We start from the raw sequence: 20004 nt of genomic DNA, 5'->3' as shown, positions 1-20004 counted from the left end.
TTGAGGTTTGAGAAAATGAAATCATTATGGTATTTCCTCTGTGCAGATTGCCAGGGGTCTCAGATCATCACAAAGGTTAGCCCTTAATGCGATCATTGACTGCCAGGGATTCTTTCTTCCAATGGATGCTTATTGCTGCTTCTCTCGCTGCCTCTCTGCCATTTTCTCTGTCTCGATCTACCTCTTTTTTTCTCTCTCTATTTCTGTATAGACAGGAGTAATTATATCATTTGGTGAATGTATTTCCATTTACTTCCCTATTGGACCTACCGCTCAGCCATTTCTCTCCTGTTCTATTGGTTATCATATTAATTTATTTAATTGTCCAGAAGCCAAAGACACAATCCTAGTTATATTAGCAGGCCATCCTAGTTTAGATTCCCCTAGTTTAGAGATTTTCACCTCTGTCACGTATGTAACCGCTATCAGGTGCGCTGTTTAGAATGGTGTTTTCCTAAGTGCTCTGTTTAGAATGATGTTTTCCTAAGTGCTCTGTTTAGAATGGTGTTTTCTTAAGTGCTCTGTTTAGAATGGTGTTTTCCTAAGTGCGCTGTTTAGAATGGTGTTTTCCTAAGTGCGCTGTTTAGAATGGTGTTTTCCTAAGTGCTCTGTTTAGAATGGTGTTTTCATAAGTGCGCTGTTTAGAATGGTGTTTTCCTAAGTGCTCTGTTTTGAATGGTGTTTTCCTAAGTGCTCTGTTTAGAATGGTATTTTCTTAAGTGCGCTGTTTAGAATGGTGTTTTCCTAAGTGCTCTGTTTTGAATGGTGTTTTCATATGTGCGCTGTTTAGAATGGCGTTTTCCTGCAAATTGCATTTTGGCAAATGTTTGAAAATGAAATTTTGTTGTCTGCTTCATTACATTAGTTGCATGTTCTGGATGCATTACCATAATCTACATGTGGTTTCTGTGGGTGGACACCCTAGTTAATGGGTTATGGTTAATGCATATGGGTCCTGTAAATTTCTCAAATGGCTGGTAATTAAAATCTGCCCAGTCATGTTGTCCTGCGTCACATTTTCCTAACAGAAACCCCGACACACACAACCTCCTCTAGTAGTGAGTGCTGTGGGGGTAGAGTGGAGCGGACCTAGGGTCAGTGTTGATTTGCAGCCTGCCTGGCTGGAGGGGGTTGGGGCTCGGTAAACAGCAGTGGGCTGGAGGACTGAATAGAACCTAGGCTCAGATTAGCATATTAATGAGGCCTATACTAACCCCCTGGCCCCCCCTCTTTTCACTTCAATTTAAAGGCTTTATTGGCATGGGAAACATATGTTTACATTGCCAAAGCAAGTGAAGGATTCTCTCTCTCTCTCTTTCTCTCTCTTTGCACTCGCTCCTCTCCCCACACCCACTTCTCTGACTGAGGGAGCGGAGTACACAGGCTGCTTCTGTCTTTTCTGGTTCTTCCTCTCATTCAACCTGAAACAATTGCTTTCTCCGTCTCTCCATAACCTTCTCTCCATTCTTGCTGTCACTCTGCCTCTCACTCTCCTCCCATTCTTACATACTCTCTCTCTCTCTCTCCCCATTATTACACTCTCTCTGTCACTCTCACTGTCACTCTCTGCACACACCCTGTCATACACTCTTCCTCAAGTGAGTTTAGCACACTGGTCTCCTGCCTCAGAATGAGTACAAAGTGAAGCGAGTGGTGTGGAGTTACTTGTGTTGTTTTGGACTACTGTTCTCTGTTCTCCTGTTCTCCTCTCCTGCGAGGTGGCGGGAGTTGGTTGCGGGGCACCTGGGCTAGGATTAGTATTCTGGGGGAAGGCTCTCAGCCGGAGGCTTAGCAACGCTAACCAGCCAGACGGACGGACAGCCAGCCAGCCAGAACTACTGTGGATTTCTCCACCGGGACAGAAGTAGCAGAACAAATGAGCTGTATATTCACAGTGGAGGGGCTAAAAACCTCAACACAGTGTTGACCCACCTTATTCTTCCTGCCCCTGTTTCAGGGCTGAAAACTGGGCCAGCACTTGGCTGGGACTCCCTCTCTTACTCTGGATGTCTTGGATGTGTTTCTCTCTCGGAGCCCCTTCCCCCTCCTGTCCCAGACCCTAGTGCTGTCTCTGGACCAGGGGTTGACTGGTGGAGTAGACTGGGGGAGTGGGTAGAGTGAACTGGGGCTGTGTGGATCTGACTTGGCCCTAGGTGTCGGGGATTAGGAGCATTGTGGGCCGGCGTAGACTGGGAAGTTGGTGTTACTTGGTAAGGAGGTAAAGGGTTAGTGTGGTGTAGGGGGAGGTGGGTGTTACTTGGTAAGGAGATAAAGGGTTAGTGTGGTGTAGGGGGAGGTTGGTGTTACTTGGTAAGGAGGTAAAGGGTTAGTGTGGTGTAGGGGGAGGTGGGTGTTACTTGGTAAGGAGGTAAAGGGTTAGTGTGGTGTAGGGGGTGGTTGGTGTTACTTGGTAAGGAGGTAAAGGGTTAGTGTGGTGTAGGGGGAGGTTGGTGTTACTTGGTAAGGAGGTAAAGGGTTAGTGTGATGTAGGGGGAGGTTGGTGTTACTTGGTAAGGAGGTAAAGGGTTAGTGTGGTGTAGGGGGAGGTGGGTGTTACTTGGTAAGGAGGTAAAGGGTTAGTGTGGTGTAGGGGGAGGTTGGTGTTACTTGGTAAGGAGGTAAAGGGTTAGTGTGGTATAGGGGGAGGTTGGTGTTACTTGGTAAGGAGGTAAAGGGTTAGTGTGGTGTAGGGGGAGGTTGGTGTTACTTGGTAAGGAGGTAAAGGGTTAGTGGGGTGTAGGGGGAAGGTGGAAGCCCTGGCCTCCATGCGGTTCTGTGAGAACTCTGGGTGTTGGCCGGCCGTGGGACCTGAGACAGAGAGAGCAGGGGGACCAACCAACATGGAAACCAGTCCCGGCTGCAGCCTCTTCCCCATGTGCTGGGCTGCAGGTACTACTACTAACTACTAACTCTGAACTTCCACTACTTCTTTTTCTTCTCCTCCTCCCAACTTATTCTTCTTCTCCTCCTCCCACCTTATTATTCTCCTCCTCCCACCTTGTTCTTCTTCTCCTCCTCCCACCTTATTATTCTCCTCCTCCCAACTTATTCTTCTTCTCCTCCTCCCACCTTATTATTCTCCTCCTCCCACCTTGTTCTTCTTCTCCCTCTCCCAACTTATTCTTCTTCTCTTCCTCCCACCTTATTATTCTCCTCCTCCCACCTTGTTCTTCTTCTCCTCCTCCCACCTTATTATTCTCCTCCTCCCAACTTATTCTTCTTCTCCTCCTCCCACCTTATTATTCTCCTTCTCCCACCTTGTTCTTCTTCTCCTCCTCCCACCTTATTATTCTCCTCCTCCCACATTGTTCTTCTTCTCCTCCTCCCACCTTGTTCTTCTTCTCCTCCTCCCGCCTTGTTCTTCTTCTCCTCCTCCCGCCTTGTTCTTCTTCTCCTCCTCCCACCTTGTTCTTCTTCTCCTCCTCCCACCTTGTTCTTCTTCTCCCACCTTGTTCTTCTTCTACTCCTCCCACCTTCTTCTTCTCCTCCTCCCACCTGGTTCTTCTTCTCCTCCTCCCACCTTATTCTTCTTCCTCTCCTCCCACCTTATTGTTTTCCCTCCTTCCACCTTGTTCTTCTCCTCCTCCTTCCACCTTGTTCTTCTTCCTCTCCTCCCATCTTATTCTTCTTCTTCTCCTCCCACCTTATTCTTCTTCTTCTCCTCCCACCTTGTTCTTCTTCTCCTCCCACCTTGTTCTTCTTCTCCTCCCACCTTGTTCTTCTTCTCCTCCTCCCACCTTGTTCTTCTTCTCCTCCGCCCACCTTGTTCTTCTTCTCCTCCGCCCACCTTATTATTCTCCTCCCACCTTGTTCTTCTTCTACTCCTCCCACCTTCTTCTTCTCCTCCTCCCACCTTGTTGTTCTTCTCCTCCTCCCACCTGGTTCTTCTTCTCCTCCTCCCACCTTATTCTTCTTCCTCTCCTCCCACCTTATTTTTTTCCCTCCTCCCACCTTGTTCTTCTCCTCCTCCTTCCACCTTGTTCTTCTCCTCCTCCTTCCACCTTGTTCTTCTTCCTCTCCTCCCATCTTATTCTTCTTCTTCTCCTCCCACCTTATTCTTCTTCTCCTCCTCCCACCTTGTTCTTCTTTTCCTCCCACCTTATTCTTCTTCTCCTCCTCCCACCTTATTATTCTTCTCCTCCTCCCACCTTGTTCTTCTCCTCCTCCTCCCACCTTGTTCTTCTCCTCCTCCTCCCACCTTGTTCTTCTCCTCCTCCTCCCACCTTGTTCTTCTCCTCCTCCTCCCACCTTGTTCTTCTCCTCCTCGCACCTTGTTCTTCTTCTCCTCCTCCCACCTTGTTCTTCTCCTCCTCCCACCTTGTTCTTCTTCTCCTCCTCGCACCCTGTTCTTCTTCTCCTCCTCCCACCTTGTTCTTCTCCTCCTCCCACCTTGTTCTTCTCCTCCCACCTTGTTCTTCTTCTCCTCGCACATTGTTCTTCTCCTCCTCCCACTCCTCCCACCTTGTTCTTCTCCTCCTCCTCGCACCTTGTTCTTCTCCTCCTCCCACCCTGTTCTTCTTCTCCTCCCACCTTATTCTTCTTCTCCTTCTTCCATATCCTCACCATCTACCTGTGTTCGGTCGCGGCTGTTGTTTTTCTGTTATAGTTTAATCCTGACTGACTGACTGTGTTGTGTAGCCTGCCTGTTGTGATGCCATAGAGGAGTGTGTTGAAATCATTAACATTCCAAACTACGGAGTGACAGATTTCATACCGATTACATCTTTATAGTTTTGATGCCCCCCCTTGTTTTGCTTGAACGGTTGTCGTTTATCTTTCTGTGCAATGCAGCAAGCTCTGCTATTTTAAAGGGCACAACGCCTCCCAGAGAAGTGGCATTTCTCCACATAACGAGTAGTAACCTTTAGAAACCTGTCTGTGACAGATGATAGGGACGTTACCATGATACTGCAGTAGGGGAGCTGCAAGCTTTGTTTTCCCTGTGGAATGGATGGTGTGTGTGTGTGTGTGTGTGTGTGCACATATTTGTCTTAGTTTGTGTTCGACACACACACACAAACTAAGATAAACTATGTATTTGCACATATGCGTAACTGTGTGTGTGTGTGTAACTGTGTCTGTGTGAATTTTTTTGTTTGCGTGTAGATGTTGCGTGTTTCAGAACCACAGGGTTCAGCTCCCTTTCACATGTTGCCCATAGAACCCACATCTGACCTGATTGCTTGAGCAGCTGCTGATAATGGAGGCTGGGACCTGTAGCAGTCAATTCCATTTCTAGCCAGACTCCCACTTTGAGTGGCTTTCTTTGTCTGCATGGAAAACACAACATGTGAATTTAAAGCACCCTATTGTCACTGAGCATATGCTTCAGCATGCCATGTGTCAGGCAGTCGTCAACTATTGGGGAGGGGAGAGAGAAGAGGAGAGGGGAGAGAAGTTGGGAAAGAGGAAGAATAGGAGAGGGGGGAGGATAGGTAGAGAGAGAGAGAGAGAGAGAGAGGAAAAATAGGAGGAAGGAGAGTGAAAAGAGGAGAGAAGGAGAAGAGGAGGGAGGGAGAGGGAGAAGAGGAGAGGGAGGAGAGGAAAAATAGTAGAGGGAGAAGGGAGGAGGAGGAGAGGAAAAATAGTAGAGGGAGAAACGGAAAAAGAGGAGAGGGAGGGAGAAGAGAGGGAGGAGAAGAGGAGAGGGGGAGAAGAGAGGGATGAGAGGAGAGGAAAAAGAGGAGGGAGAGGAAAAAGAATAAGAATAGAGGGAGAAGAGGAGAGTGGGAGGAGAGGGAGAAGAAGAGGAGACAGGGAAAAGAGGTGAGAACGAGGAGAGGGAAAAGAGAGGGAGGGGAAGAGGAAAGAGGGGGGGAGAATGGGGAGGAGAGGGAGAGGTAAAAGAGGAGTGGGAGGAGAAGAGAGGGAGAGGAAAAGGAGGAGAAGAGGAGAGGGAGAAAGAGAGAAGGAAAAGGAGGAGAAGAGGAGAGGGAGAAAGAGAAGGAAAAGAGGAAGAAGATGAGGAGTAGAGGGAAGGAGGAGAGGGAAAGAGGGGAGAGAGGGAAAAGAGGAGAGGGAGAAGAGGAGAGAGATGGAAAGAGGGAGAAGAGGAGAGGGAGACAGGTGGAGAGGGAGAAGAGGAGAGAGAGAGCTAGACGTGGAGAGGAGAGGGAGAGAGAGACTAGGAGAGAGCGAGAGACGAGGAGAGAGCGAGATAGACGTGGAGAGGAGAGCGAGATAGACGTGGAGAGGAGAGCGAGAGACTAGGAGAAAGAGAGGAAAGAGGGACGTAGAGAGAGAGCAAGAAACGCAGCGAGGAGAGAGCGAGAGAGACGTGGAGAGCGAGAGACTAGGAGAAAGAGATGTAGAGAGGAGAGAGCGACGAGAAGAGAGAGCAAGAGACGTAGAGCGAGAGCAAGAGACGTAGAGCGAGAGCAAGAGACATGGAGAGGAGAGAGCGAGAGAGACGTGGAGAGAGAGCAAGAGACATGGAGAGGAGAGAGACGTGGAGAGCGAGAGAGACGTGGAGAGGAGAGAGAGATGTGGAGAGGAGAGCGACGAGAAGAGAGAGCAAGAAACGTAGAGCGAGAGCAAAAAACGTAGAGAGAGAGCAAGAGACGTGGAGAGGAGAGAGAGACAAGGAGAGAGAGATGTGGAGAGGAGAGTGAGAGAGACGTGGAGAGGAGAGTGAGAGAGACGTGGAGAGGAGAGCGAGAGACGAGGAGAGAGATGTGGAGAGGAGAGAGCGAGAGAGATGTGGAGAGGAGAGAGCGAGAGAGATGTGGAGAGGAGAGAGCGAGAGAGATGTGGAGAGGAGAGAGCGAGAGAGACGTGGAGAGGAGAGCGAGAGACTAGGAGAGAGAGAGAGGCGTGGAGAGGAGAGAACGAGAGACGTTGAGAGGAGAGAATGAGAGAGACGTGGAGAGGAGAGAGCGAGAGAGACGTGGAGAGGAGAGAGCGAGAGAGACGTGGAGAGGAGAGAGCGAGAGAGACGTGGAGAGGAGAGACGTGGAGAGGAGAGAGCGAGTGAGACGTGGAGAGGAGAGAGCGAGTGAGAAGTGGAGAGGAGAGAGCGAGTGAGAAGTGGAGAGGAGAGAGCGAGTGAGAAGTGGAGAGGAGAGAGCGAGTGAGACGTGGAGAGGAGAGAGCGAGTGAGAAGTGGAGAGGAGAGAGACGTGGAGAGGAGAGCGAGAGAGAGACGTGGAGAGGAGAGCGAGAGAGAGACGTGAAGTGGAGAGGAGAGAGACGTGGAGAGGAGAGCGAGAGAGAGACGTGGAGAGGAGAGCGAGAGAGAGACGTGAAGTGGAGAGGAGAGAGACGTGGAGAGGAGAGCGAGAGAGACGTGGAGAGGAGAGCGAGAGAGACGTGGAGAGGAGAGCGAGAGAGAGACGTGGAGAGGAGAGCGAGAGAGAGACGTGGAGAGGAGAGCGAGAGAGAGACGTGGAGAGGAGAGTGAGAGAGAGACGTGGAGAGGAGAGTGAGAGAGAGACGTGGAGAGGAGAGTGAGAGAGAGACGTGGGGAGGAGAGCAAGAGAGAGACGAGGAGAGTAGAAAGAGAGACGTAGAGAGAGAGCGAGAGACGTGGATAGGAGAGCGAGAGAGACGTGGAGAGGAGGGAGCAAGAGAGATGTGGAGAGGAGAGAGCAAGAGAGATGTGGAGAGGAGAGAGCAAGAGAGATGTGGAGAGGAGAGAGCAAGAGAGATGTGGAGAGGAGAGAGCAAGAGAGACGTGGAGAGGAGAGAGCGAGAGAGACGTGGAGAGGAGAGAGAGACGTGTAGAGACTAGGAGGGCGAGAGAGACGTGGAGAGGGGAGGGAGACGGGGAAAGGAGAATGAAATGGAGAGAGGAGAGGGAGAAGAGGCATGGAAAAGGAGATTGGGAGGGGGAGAAGAAGGGAGATGGAAAGGGGTTGAATACGTGACAGTGATGTAGTCGGTCTTAGCATGGCTCATTGCCAGTAATGTCTTCCATCTTTCTGTCCTATGGGACTCCCAATCACGGCCGGATGTGATACAGCCTGGCTTTGAACCAGGGACTGTAATGACACCTCTTGCACTGAGATGCAGTGCCTTATACCGCTGCGCCATTCGGGATTCCTATATAATGCTCTGCTTTTGACCAACACCCTACTTGTCCTGGTCAAAAGTAGTGTATTATATAGGGAATAGGGGCCCATTTCAGATGCACCCAGAGTCTCAAGCAGCATTGAATGCATGGTCCCCCCAGTTTGTATTAGATAGTCAGGTGCTTGGACCCTACCATGCCAGGTAGGATCCAGATTAACCCAGTCCAACCAGCACCTTGGCTCGACACAAAATGTGGTTGTCAAGCAGTTTGTCCAGGTGGCCCTCAGTACATCACTACATCTACAGTACATTTGTTGAATGCAAGTGTTGGTGTCAGGCAGAATAAAGGGAGAGTATGTGGTTAGGATGTGAAGGGAGGGTTTTATTTCAGAGCTAGAAGGAGAAAGGCCACTGGCTACGTAGCTACATGGTAGTTAACTTTCACTGTGTGTCTCCCTGAGCTGGAGATAGGGTGTCTGTCTTTGTGTAGGAGGTGGGGGTAGCAAGCTATGATGCCGGTGTTTGTTGAGCCATCTCTCCCACCCCTACCCATCAGTGTTTTGTTTCAGGATATAGAAACTTACAGAAAGGTGGATATAGACTTAGAGAAAGGTGGATATAGACTTAGAGAAAGGTGGATATAGACTTAGAGAAAGGTGGATATAGACTTAGAGAAAGGTGGATATAGACTTAGAGAAAGGTGGATATAGACTTAGAGAAAGGTGGATATAGACTTAGAGAAAGGTGGATATAGACTTAGAGAAAGGTGGATATAGACTTAGAGAAAGGTGGATATAGACTTAGAGAAAGGTGGATATAGACTTAGAGAAAGGTGGATATAGACTTAGAGAAAGGTGGATACAGACTTAGAGAAAGGTGGATATAGACTTAGAGAAAGGTGGATATAGACTTAGAGAAAGGTGAATATAGACTTCGAGAAAGGTGGATATAGACTTCGAGAAAGGTGGATATAGACTTCGAGAAAGGTGGATATAGACTTAGAGAAAGGTGGATATAGACTTAGAGAAAGGTGGATATAGACTTAGAGAAAGGTGGATATAGACTTAAAGGAAGGTGAATATAGACTTACAGAAAGGTGGATATAGACTTCGAGAAAGGTGGATATAGACTTCGAGAAAGGTGGATATAGACTTCGAGAAAGGTGGATATAGACTTCGAGAAAGGTGGATATAGACTTCGAGAAAGGTGGATATAGACTTACAGAAAGGTGGATATAGACTTACAGAAAGGTGGATATAGACTTACAGAAAGGTGGATATAGACTTAGAGAAAGGTGGATATAGACTTAGAGAAAGGTGGATATAGACTTAGAGGAAGGTGAATATAGACTTCGAGAAAGGTGGATATAGACTTCGAGAAAGGTGGATATAGACTTCGAGAAAGGTGGATATAGACTTAGAGAAAGGTGGATATAGACTTACAGAAAGGTGGATATAGACTTAGAGAAAGGTGGATATAGACTTACAGAAAGGTGGATATAGACTTACAGAAAGGTGGATATAGACTTACAGAAAGGTGGATATAGACTTCGAGAAAGGTGGATATAGACTTCGAGAAAGGTGGATATAGACTTAGAGAAAGGTGGATATAGACTTAGAGGAAGGTGGATATAGACTTAGAGAAAGGTGGATATAGACTTAGAGAAAGGTGGATAAAAACTTAGAGAAAGGTGGATATAGTCTTAGAGGAAGGCATCCTTAGGTTTCCCTCTTCTTTCTCAGCAATGTCATTATTACCAGGTGGAAACGTATCAACTTCCCTGGTAATGGTCACCAGTCACATTGAGGTGTGTGTGTGCACGTGTGTACACGTGTGTGTGTGTGTGTGTGTGTGTGTGTGTGTGTGTGTGTGTACACGTGTGTGTGTGTGTGTACACGTGTGTGTGTGTGTGTGTTTAAACGTGTGTGTGTGTGTGCGTGCGTGCATTCATCCAGGATCTTAGCATTGCTAGATGATGTTTTCCCAGTGCAGGCTCTGTGTAGCTAATGATGTTGGCTGTGAAGTTGAGTCTGGCAGTAGATCCTGGGCTACAGAGCACATCTCTACACCTCTCAGATAGTCTAAAAAGTCTCCCCAGTAGACGTCGACCCCAACTCTTCCCAGTAGACGTCGACCCCAGCTCTCCCCAGTAGACGTCCACCCCAGATCTCCCCAGTAGACGTCGACCCCAGCTCTCCCCAGTAGACGTCGACCCCAGCTCTCCCCAGTAGACGTCGACCCCAGCTCTCCCCAGTAGACGTCGACCCCAGATCTCCCCAGTAGACGTCGACCCCAACTCTTCCCAGTAGACGTCGACCCCAGCTCTCCCCAGTAGACGTCGACCCCAGATCTCCCCACTAGACGTCCACCCCAGCTCTCCCCAGTAGACGTCGACCCCAGATCTCCCCAAGTAGACGTCGACCCCAGCTCCCCCCAAGTAGACGTCGACCCCAGCTCCCCCCAGTAGACGTCGACCCCAGCTCCCCCCAAGTAGACGTCGACCCCAGCTCCCCCCAAGTAGACGTCGACCCCAGCTCTCCCCAGTAGACGTCGACCCCAGCTCCCCCCAAGTAGACGTCGACCCCAGCTCCCCCCAGTAGACGTCGACCCCAGCTCCCCCCAAGTAGACGTCGACCCCAGCTCCCCCCAAGTAGACGTCGACCCCAGCTCTCCCCAGTAGACGTCGACCCCAGCTCTCCCCAGTAGAGGTCGACCCCAGCTCTCCCCAGTAGAGGTCGACCCCAGCTCTCCCCAGTAGAGGTCGACCCCAGCTCTCCCCAGTAGAGGTCGACCCCAGCTCTCCCCAGTAGAGGTCGACCCCAGCTCTCCCCAGTAGAGGTCGACCCCAGCTCTCCCCAGTAGAGGTCGACCCCAGCTCTCCCCAGTAGACGTCGACCCCAGATCTCCCCAGTAGACGTCGACCCCAGATCTCCCCAGTAGACGTCCACCCCAGCTCTCCCCAGTAGACGTCGACCCCAGCTCTCCCCAGTAGACGTCGACCCCAGCTCTCCCCAGTAGACTTCGACCCCAGATCTCCCCAGTAGACGTCCACCCCAGCTCTCCCCAGTAGACGTCCACCCCAGCTCTCCCCAGTAGACGTCGACCCCAGCTCTCCCCAGTAGACGTCGACCCCAGATCTCCCCAGTAGACTTCGACCCCAGATCTCCCCAGTAGATGTGAGGTCGAATAACTGTGGGTGTTTGGCAGTCATTTATCCCTGTTCTGCTTTACTTCACACTCTGAAATACAGAACAAACATTACCATTTTAAAAAATGTAAAAAATCTAATGAATTGTTGCTAGGTAATGTTCACCAGCGCTAGTCAGCTGTACTTGCGGCAAAACTCAGGTATTTTTCATCCTATATCTTGTTCTCCATCAAAATGTTTTCAGCACTTTTATTTCCATGACTGATCAAAACTCATTTTCTCATGGCTCTCTCTTGTCCCTCTGCAGCAGACATGGTGAGCAATATTGGAACATTACATTGCAATAAAGTCGCAGTATTGAATCACAATACATATAGAATCTTGAGAATCACAATTCATATCTTATTGGCACCTAAGTATCCCAGTAATATTGTATATTGAGATCCCTGCACTTGGGCCAAGATACACATAAGCAGACCAAGTACAGTAAGGCTGCGTTTAAACAGGCAGACAAATTCTGATATTTTGCCCAATTATGGGCAAAAGAGCTGATCTGATTGGTCAAAAGATCAGAGTTGGGCTGCCTGTGTAAACTCAGCCTATGTGTACACCCTCAGACACACCTTTACACACAGAAGGTACACAGAACACAGACAGGCATACGGGACTGTGGTTATGTAAACTGCTCTGACTAACATGGCCATTGTCTGTACAGTACTGAGCTGCCTGCTCTCAGGAGGTCAGCTAGAGGGGCTCCATCCAGGGGCCTCTCTCTCTCTCTCTCTCTCTCTATCCCGCTCTCTTGCTTTAACCCAACTCTTTTTCTTTCACTCAATGCTCTCTCTCTCTCTTTCTGTGAGGATGTACAGGGTGAACCGTTCAACCCTCGACTCCTTGCCCACAGAACAAAGAAGCCCTCTTCATCAGAGAGCCTGTCCCCCTTTGCCTCAGTGGTCTGTTTATGAGAAGAGAGAAGGAGCCTCTAACTGGTCTCTACAGAACTGTGCACCAGCTATCTCAGTACACTACCTTACCATGAATACTCAGATGGAAAGAGGTCTATACTAGCCTATGCAACAAGGACATAAGTAATGCAGGGGGTCAGATGCATATTCTAATCTACATCAAATAGAAAGCAGTACTATTAATAAATGAGGGATTATGCCTATTAATTATTCACACCCCTTTACTTTTTCTAAATGTTGTCGTTACAGCCTGAATTTAAAATTAAATTGAGATTTCGTCTCACTGATCTACACACAATACCCCATAATGTCAAAGTGGAATTTTGTAGAAAGTCTTCAGTCAATAAATATTTAACCCTTTTGTTATGGCAAGCCTAAATAAGTTCAGGAGTAAAAATGTGCTTAAGAAATCACATAATTTGTTTCAGTAATAGTGGTTAACATGGTTTTGGAATAACTGCCCCATCTCTGTACCCCACACATACAATAATTATCTGTAAGGTACTTAATCGAGTAGTGAATTTCAAGTACAAATTCAACCACAAAGAACAGGGAGTTTTTTTTTGCGAGGCGCAAAGAACGGCGCCGATTGGTAGATGTGTAAAAAAAAAAAAAAAAGCAGACACTGAATATCTCTTTGAGCATGGTGAAGTTATTAATGACACTTTGGATGGTGTATCAATACACCCAGTCACTACAAAGATACAGGTGTCCTTCCTAACTCAGTTGCCAGAGAGGAAGGAAATTGCTCAGGAATTTTACCATGCGGCCAATGGTGATTTTTAAAACAGTTATAGTTTAATGGCTGTGATGGGAGAAAACTGAGGATGGATCAAAAACCTTGTAGTTACTCCACAATAGTAAACTAATTGAGTGAAAAGAAGGAAGCCTGTACAGAATAAAAAATATTCCAAAACATGCATCCTGTTTGCAACAATGCACTTAAGTAATACTGCAAAAAAATATATAAGAAATGTACTTTTTGTCCTGAAAACAAAGCATTATGTTTGGGGCAAATCGAACACAACACATCATGGAGTACTTCTCTTCATATTTTCAAGCATGGTGGTGGCTGCATCATGTTATGGGTATGCTTGTCATCGGCAAGGACTAGAGTGTGTTTTAGGATAAACAGAAAATGAATAAGCACACGCAAAATCCTAGAGGTGAACCTGGTTCAGTCTGCTTTCCAACAGACACTGGTAGACAAATTCACCATTCAGCAGGACAATAACCTAAAATACAAGGCCAAATCTACACTGGAAATGCTTACCAAGACGCCACAGAATGTTCCTGAGTGGCCTAGTTACAGTTTGGACTTTTAAATCTGCTTTTAAATATTCTTTAAAAATCTATGACAAGACTTGAAAATGGCTGTCTAGCAATGATCAACAATCAACTTAACAGAGCTTGAAGTAAATATTGTACAATCCAGGTGTGCAAAGCTCTTAGAGACTTACAAGTAAATACTCACACCTGTAATCACTGCCATAGGGGATTTTATCATGTATTGACTCAGGGGTGTGAACACTTATGTGAATGAGATTCATTTTCAATAAATTAGCAAACATTAAAAAAAAACATGTTTTCACTTTGTCATTATAGGGTATTGTATGTAGATTGGTGAACATTTTTAATTCAGGCTGAAACAACAAAATGTGGAATAAGTCAAGGGGTATTAATAATTTCTGAAAGCACTGTACATGTCAGCTCATCTAGGGTGGATCATAGCTGGGAACACAACTCTTCTAAGTAACAGATCAGCTTGATACAACTCCCCTACTGTATAGGTATTTGGCCTGAGGACGGAGGGACAGGACACAGCAGGGATGTTTGAACAATTGCCAGGACATTGTCCTCACTCATGACACCAGCAGTTTATATAAACCCTAAACCCCTCCTTCCCCCGTGCTCACAGAGTGAACCCAGGGACAGACACATTCACAGAGTGAACCCAGGGACAGACTCATTCACAGAGTGAACCCAGGGACAGACGCATTCACAGAGTGAACCCAGGGACAGACACATTCACAGAGTGAACCCAGGGACAGACACATTCACAGAGTGAACCCAGGGACAGACACATTCACAGAGTGAACCCAGGGACAGACACATTCACAGAGTGAACCCAGGGACAGACACATTCACAGAGTGAACCCAGGGACAGACACATTCACAGAGTGAACCCAGGGACAGACACATTCACAGAGTGAACCCAGGGACAGACACATTCACAGAGTGAACCCAGGGACAGACACATTCACAGAGTGAACCCAGGGACAGACACATTCACAGAGTGAACCCAGGGACAGACACATTCACAGAGTGAACCCAGGGACAGACACATTCACAGAGTGAACCCAGGGACAGACACATTCACAGAGTGAACCCAGGGACAGAGACATTCACAGAGTGAATCCAGGGACAGACACATTCACAGAGTGAACCCAGGGACAGACACATTCACAGAGTGAACCCAGGGACAGACACATTCTCTCGCTCTCTTTCCCCCTGCTCTCTCTCCCTCCCCAGGCCCCATACAGTGAGCTATCTTCGTCTATGCCCTCACTGTGGCTGAGTGTACCCCCACACTGGCTGAGTGTACCCCCACACTGGCTGAGTGCAGAGGTAGTGGTCTGTGTCTCTGATTGCTATTTGTATTCCTGTTAAGACTCCAGCTGACTGCAGTGTGTGATAATGTTGCAATCTTTTTTGTTGTGTTTCTAATTTCCCACTTTGGACCATTTCATAGGTTTAGGAATGACTATTCTCCTCTGCTAAATAACATACATGGACAGGGAATGGCAGATCCTAGATCAGCAATCGTACTCTGAGACGCTTTATGAATTCGGCTCTGGTTCCGAAGTATCAGTGGATCTTAACCTGCAGCCTAGACTAGAGCCTATACTTGAGTTTCTCCTAGGGTTTTTCTGTCTGTACTTTTCTATTGTCCAGCCTGTTTGATAACGGTCTAATTGGAGCCAGTGGCCTGCAGAAGATGACATCTGAAACCTGCACTGTTTCCAATAATAGCTGCCTAGTTGCCCAGGCCTGTAACTGGAAGCAGTGTGGGGCACAGGAAACTGTAGCAGCGGCTCCACCATTATGGATCTGTTCTGAAGAAACTTCCATAGACAAAACGAGCTGCAGGGTTAATCATGTCCTGTTTGGGGTGCGATCAAACACCCCAGTTTCCATCCTGTGTGTGAAAGATAAGATGAAAGCTCCTTATAAAAAGTCCCAAATGGCACTCTATTCTCTATATAGTGCTTTACAAAACCATAGGACTCTGGTCAAAAGTAGTGCACTATATAGGGAATAGGGTGCAATTTGGGACTCAAACTGGATCCTCACATACTTACATTTCCACACAGACTTCCCCTTGGCTTTCATAATATTTCATAATATTTGGGTTTATTTCTGGCCTCTACCGTTGATATGATTAGAGATTTCATGCGGAGCTCATTGTCTCGTTTCCTGCTTTTAATTGTTCGTACTGTGTGTCCGTAGATCAAATAGGAGCTTTTGTCTCACCGGATAATTGTTGACACTTTGTGTCTTATGCGCCTATGTCTCCATCTCTTTCTCCCTCTCTGTCTGTCTCTCTCTGTCTCGCTTTCCCTCTCTCTGTCTCTCTCCATCTCTCTCTCTGTCTGTCTCTCGGTATGTCTCCATCTCATTCTCCCTCTCTCTCTCTCTCTCTCTCCCTCCATCTCTCTGTCTCTCCATCTCTCTCTCCATCTCTCTCTGTCTGTCTCTCTGTCTCTCCCTCTCTCTGTCTCTCTCTTTCTCTCCATCTCTCTCTCCCTCTCTCTGTCTCTCTCTGTCTGTATCTGTCTGTTTCCATCTCTCTCTCCCTCTCTCTGTCTGTCTCTCTCTTTCTCTCCATCTCTCTCTCTCTGTCTCTCTCTCTTTCTCTCTGTCTCTCTGTCTGTTTCCATCTCTCTCTCCCTCTCTCTGTCTGTCTCTCTCTTTCTCTCTGTCTCTCTCAACTTAGTTAAATTCAAAGGGCTTTATTGGCATGGGAAACATTCAGGAAGGTATTCAGACCCCTTGACTTTTTCCACATTTTGTTACTTTTCAGGCTTGTTTTAAAATGGATTAAATCATTATTTATCCTCAGCAATCTACACACAATACCTCATAATGACAAAGTGAAAGCAGTAAGAGGCTCCTCTGTTCTCCACTCGTTACCTGTATTAATGGCACCTGTTTGAACTTGTTATCAGTATAAAAGACACCTGTCCACAACCTCAAACAGTCACACTACAAACTCCACTATGGCCAAGACCAAAGAGCTGTCAAAGGACACCAGAAACAAAATTGTAGACCTGCACCAGGCTGGGAAGACTGAATCTGCAATAGGTAAGCAGCTTGGTTTGAAGAAATCAACTGTGGGAGCAATTATTAGGAAATGGAAGACATACAAGACCACTGATAATCTCCCTCGATCTGGGGCTCCACGCAAGATCTCACCCCGTGGGGTCAAAATGATCACAAGAACAGTGAGCAAAAATCCCAGAACCACACGGGGGGACCTAGTGAATGACCTGCAGAGAGCTGGGACCAAAGTAACAAAGCCTACCATCAGTAACATACTACGCCGCCAGGGACTCAAATCCTGCAGTGCCAGACGTGTCCCCCTGCTTAAGCCAGTATATGTCCAGGCCCGTCTGAAGTATGCTAGAGAGCATTTGGACGATCCAGAAGAAGATTGGGAGAATGTCATATGGTCAGATGAAACCAAAATATAACTTTTTGGTAAAAACGCAACTCGTCAAATTTGAAGGACAAAGAATGCTGAGTTGCATCCAAAGAACACCATACCTACTGTGAAGCATGGGGGTGGAAACATCATGCTTTGGGGCTGTTTTTCGGCAAAGGGACCAGGACGACTGATCCATGTAAAGGAAAGAATGAATGGGGCCATGTATCGTGAGATTTTGAGTGAAAACCTCCTTCCATCAGCAAGGGCATTGAAGATGAAACGTGGCTGGGTCTTTCAGCATGACATTGATCCCAAACACACCGCCCAGTCAATGAAGGAGTGGCTTTGTAAGAAGCATTTCAAGGTCCTGGAGTGGCCTAGCCAGTCTCCAGATCTCAACCCCATAGAAAATCTTTGGAGGGAGTTGAAAATCCGTGTTGCCCAGCAACAGCCCCAAAACATCACTGCTCTAGGGGAGATTTGCATGGAGAAATGGGCCAAAATACCAGCAACAGTGTGTGAAAACCTTGTGAAGACTTACAGAAAACGTTTGACCTCTGTCATTGCCAACAGAGGGTATATAACAAAGTATTGAGATAAACTTTTGTTATTGACCAAATACTTATTTTCCACCATAATTTGCAAATAAATTCATAAAAAATCCTACAATGTGATTTTCTGGATTTTTTTTCTCATTTTGTCTGTCATAGTTGAAGTGTATGATGAAAATTACAGGCCTCGCTCATCTTTTTAAGTGGGAGAACTTGGTGGCTGACTAAATACTTTTTTTGCCTCACTGTATATATATATACACACACACACACACACACATACATACATACGGGGCGGCAGGGTAGCCTAGTGGTTAGAGCGGTGGACTAGTAACCGGAAGGTAGCAAGTTCAAACTCCCAAGCTGACAAGGTACAAATCTGTCGTTCTGCCCCTGAACAGGCAGTTGACCCACTGTTCCTAGGCCGTCATTGAAAATAAGAATTTGTTCTTAACTGACTTACCTAGTTAAATAAAGGTAAAATACATACATCATGTGACACTTAAAGTCCACCGGTGTGCAATCTAACTAATTATGAACGTAATTGGTTGCACTAGATCTTATTTAGGCGCTTCATAGCAAAGGGGGTGAATACATATGCATGCACCACTTATCCATAAAAATAAAATAAAAATGAAGTATTTTTTTTCATTACACGAATACCAAATAAAAATAGCACTTCACGCTAATTGCTCGAGGGGTAAACCTGGCCGTGACTCATAAAAAATCCTACAATGTGATTTTCTGGATTTTTTTTCTCATTTTGTCTGTCATAGTTGAAGTGTACCTATGATGAAAATTACAGGCCTCTCTCATCTTTTTAAGTGGGAGAACTTGCACAATTGGTGGCTGACTACATACTTTTTTGCCCCAATGTATATATGCACACACCTTATTTACATAAGTATTCAGACCCTTTGCTATGAGACTCGAAATTGCGCTCAGGTGCATCCTGTTTCCATTGATCATCCTTGAGAAGTTTCTACAACTTGATTGGAGTCCACATCTGGTCCATTCAATTGTTTGGACATGATTTGAAAAGGCACACACCTGTCTATATAAAGGTCCCACAGTTGACAGTGCATGTCAGAGCAAAAGCCAAGCCATGAGGTCAAAGGAATTGTCCGTAGAGCTCCGAGACAGGATTGTGTCGAGGCACAGGTCTGGGGAAGGGTATCAAAACATTTCTGCAGCATTAAAGGTCCCTAAGAACACAGTGGCCTCCATCATTGTTAAAAGCCAGTATATGTCCAGGCCCGTCTGAAGTATCCTTGAGATGTTTCTACAACTTGATTGGAGTCCACATCTGGTCCATTCAATTGTTTGGACATGATTTGAAAAGGCACACACCTGTCTATATAAAGGTCCCACAGTTGACAGTGCATGTCAGAGCAAAAGCCAAGCCATGAGGTCAAAGGAATTGTCCGTAACTTTTCCTAGGGCTGGTCGCCCGCTAAAACTGAGCAATCAGTGGAGAAGGGCCTTGTGATATTTCCGTTTTTCATTTTTGATACATTTGCAAAAATGTCTAAAAAACCGTTTTTGCTTTATTATGGTGTATTGTGTGTAGATTGATGAGGGGGTAAAAAAACGATTGAATCAATTTTAGAATAAGGCTGTGACCTAACAAAATGTGGAAAAAGACAAAGGGTCTGAATACTTTCCGAAGGCTCTCTCTCTCTCTCTCTCTCTCTGTCTCTCTGTCTCTCTGTCTCTCTGTCTCTCTCTCTCTCTCTCTCTGTCTCTCTGTCTCTCTGTCTCTCTCTCTCTCTGTCTCTCTGTCTCTCTGTCTCTGTGTGGAAAGAGCCTTTTTAGATGATATTTCACAACATAGTGGGGAGTTGAGTGTGATTTTATTTAAAGGGAAATGCCTGTTAGTTTAGTGACTGAAGTGATTGCCATGAGAGTTACACTTAATGAAAGAATAGCACATCAAAATCACGTTATGGAAAATCCTTATTCAATGGAAAACATTTTAAATAATTTTGAAAAGCAATCAAAAACCTTTCTCATACCCAGTCACTAAAGAGTTAGTGGGTTTTCTCATTTAAGGATCTCTGGGTGTATTTATGAAAACTATCAAATTGACTGCAATTGGCATCATCACCTTCATTCATTTATAGTCTTGGCAGAACAAGAGCTTGAGTTTGGTCTGTATTGCAGCCAGACTGGAGTGTCTGCCCCAGAGAGAGATTACAGAGAAGATTTTAATCCTCTTGAAATTAGTCATTGATCGACTATGTGGCTAATTTAGAAATGTTCATGTAATGTGGATTGTACAACATTGTGTCAAAAGAACTAGAGGCTTGCAAAGGATACCTTGTCTCTTTTCTTCTCATTATAACATTAGGATGGGGGTAAATAACTGTGATTCCCTTAAAAAGGGGAGAATCTGAGATTTCCAAAATGCCAGAAATATTACTGTACTCCTTATATTCAGTAAATGCCATTAATATTTCAATCAGAAAACAGATGAATAACAGCACCCATGGAAAATAGAGCTTCTGATGTAATCAAATCAAAAATGGCCTACATGAGAGTAAACATTATTGTTTCTAATTTAAATGTCTTGGCTTGCTGGCTGCGCATCTGTTTAAAAGACTGAAGAGTGACTGAAGTGAC

The 20004-nt window shown here is 46.3% G+C and overlaps 1 protein-coding gene across 25 annotated transcripts in view; it reads left to right on the top strand.

Annotated features, from left to right (window-relative positions):
- The window catches only part of ptk2aa (protein tyrosine kinase 2aa), a 163712-nt gene that overhangs the window by 67300 nt on the left and 76408 nt on the right, over positions 1 to 20004 (top strand). For 2 of the 25 annotated variants that reach the window (XM_020500114.2, XM_031788840.1), the window contains exon 1: positions 1844 to 2889. The exons of 6 other annotated variants lie outside the window; for them this stretch is intronic. In XM_020500114.2, the coding sequence (XP_020355703.2) occupies positions 2766 to 2889 (124 nt within the window). In that variant the 5' untranslated portion in view covers positions 1844 to 2765. Of the gene's footprint in view, positions 1 to 1561; positions 2890 to 20004 lie in introns of those variants that run through there. 17 more of the 25 variants (XM_031788843.1, XM_020500113.2, XM_020500109.2 and 14 more) reach the window with 16 other exon arrangements.

This window comes from Oncorhynchus kisutch, linkage group LG14, assembly GCF_002021735.2.
Source record: "Oncorhynchus kisutch isolate 150728-3 linkage group LG14, Okis_V2, whole genome shotgun sequence".
Lineage (NCBI taxonomy): Eukaryota > Metazoa > Chordata > Actinopteri > Salmoniformes > Salmonidae > Oncorhynchus > Oncorhynchus kisutch.
Note: the sequence above shows the minus strand (reverse complement) of the source record. Positions and strands in the feature narration are given on the sequence as shown.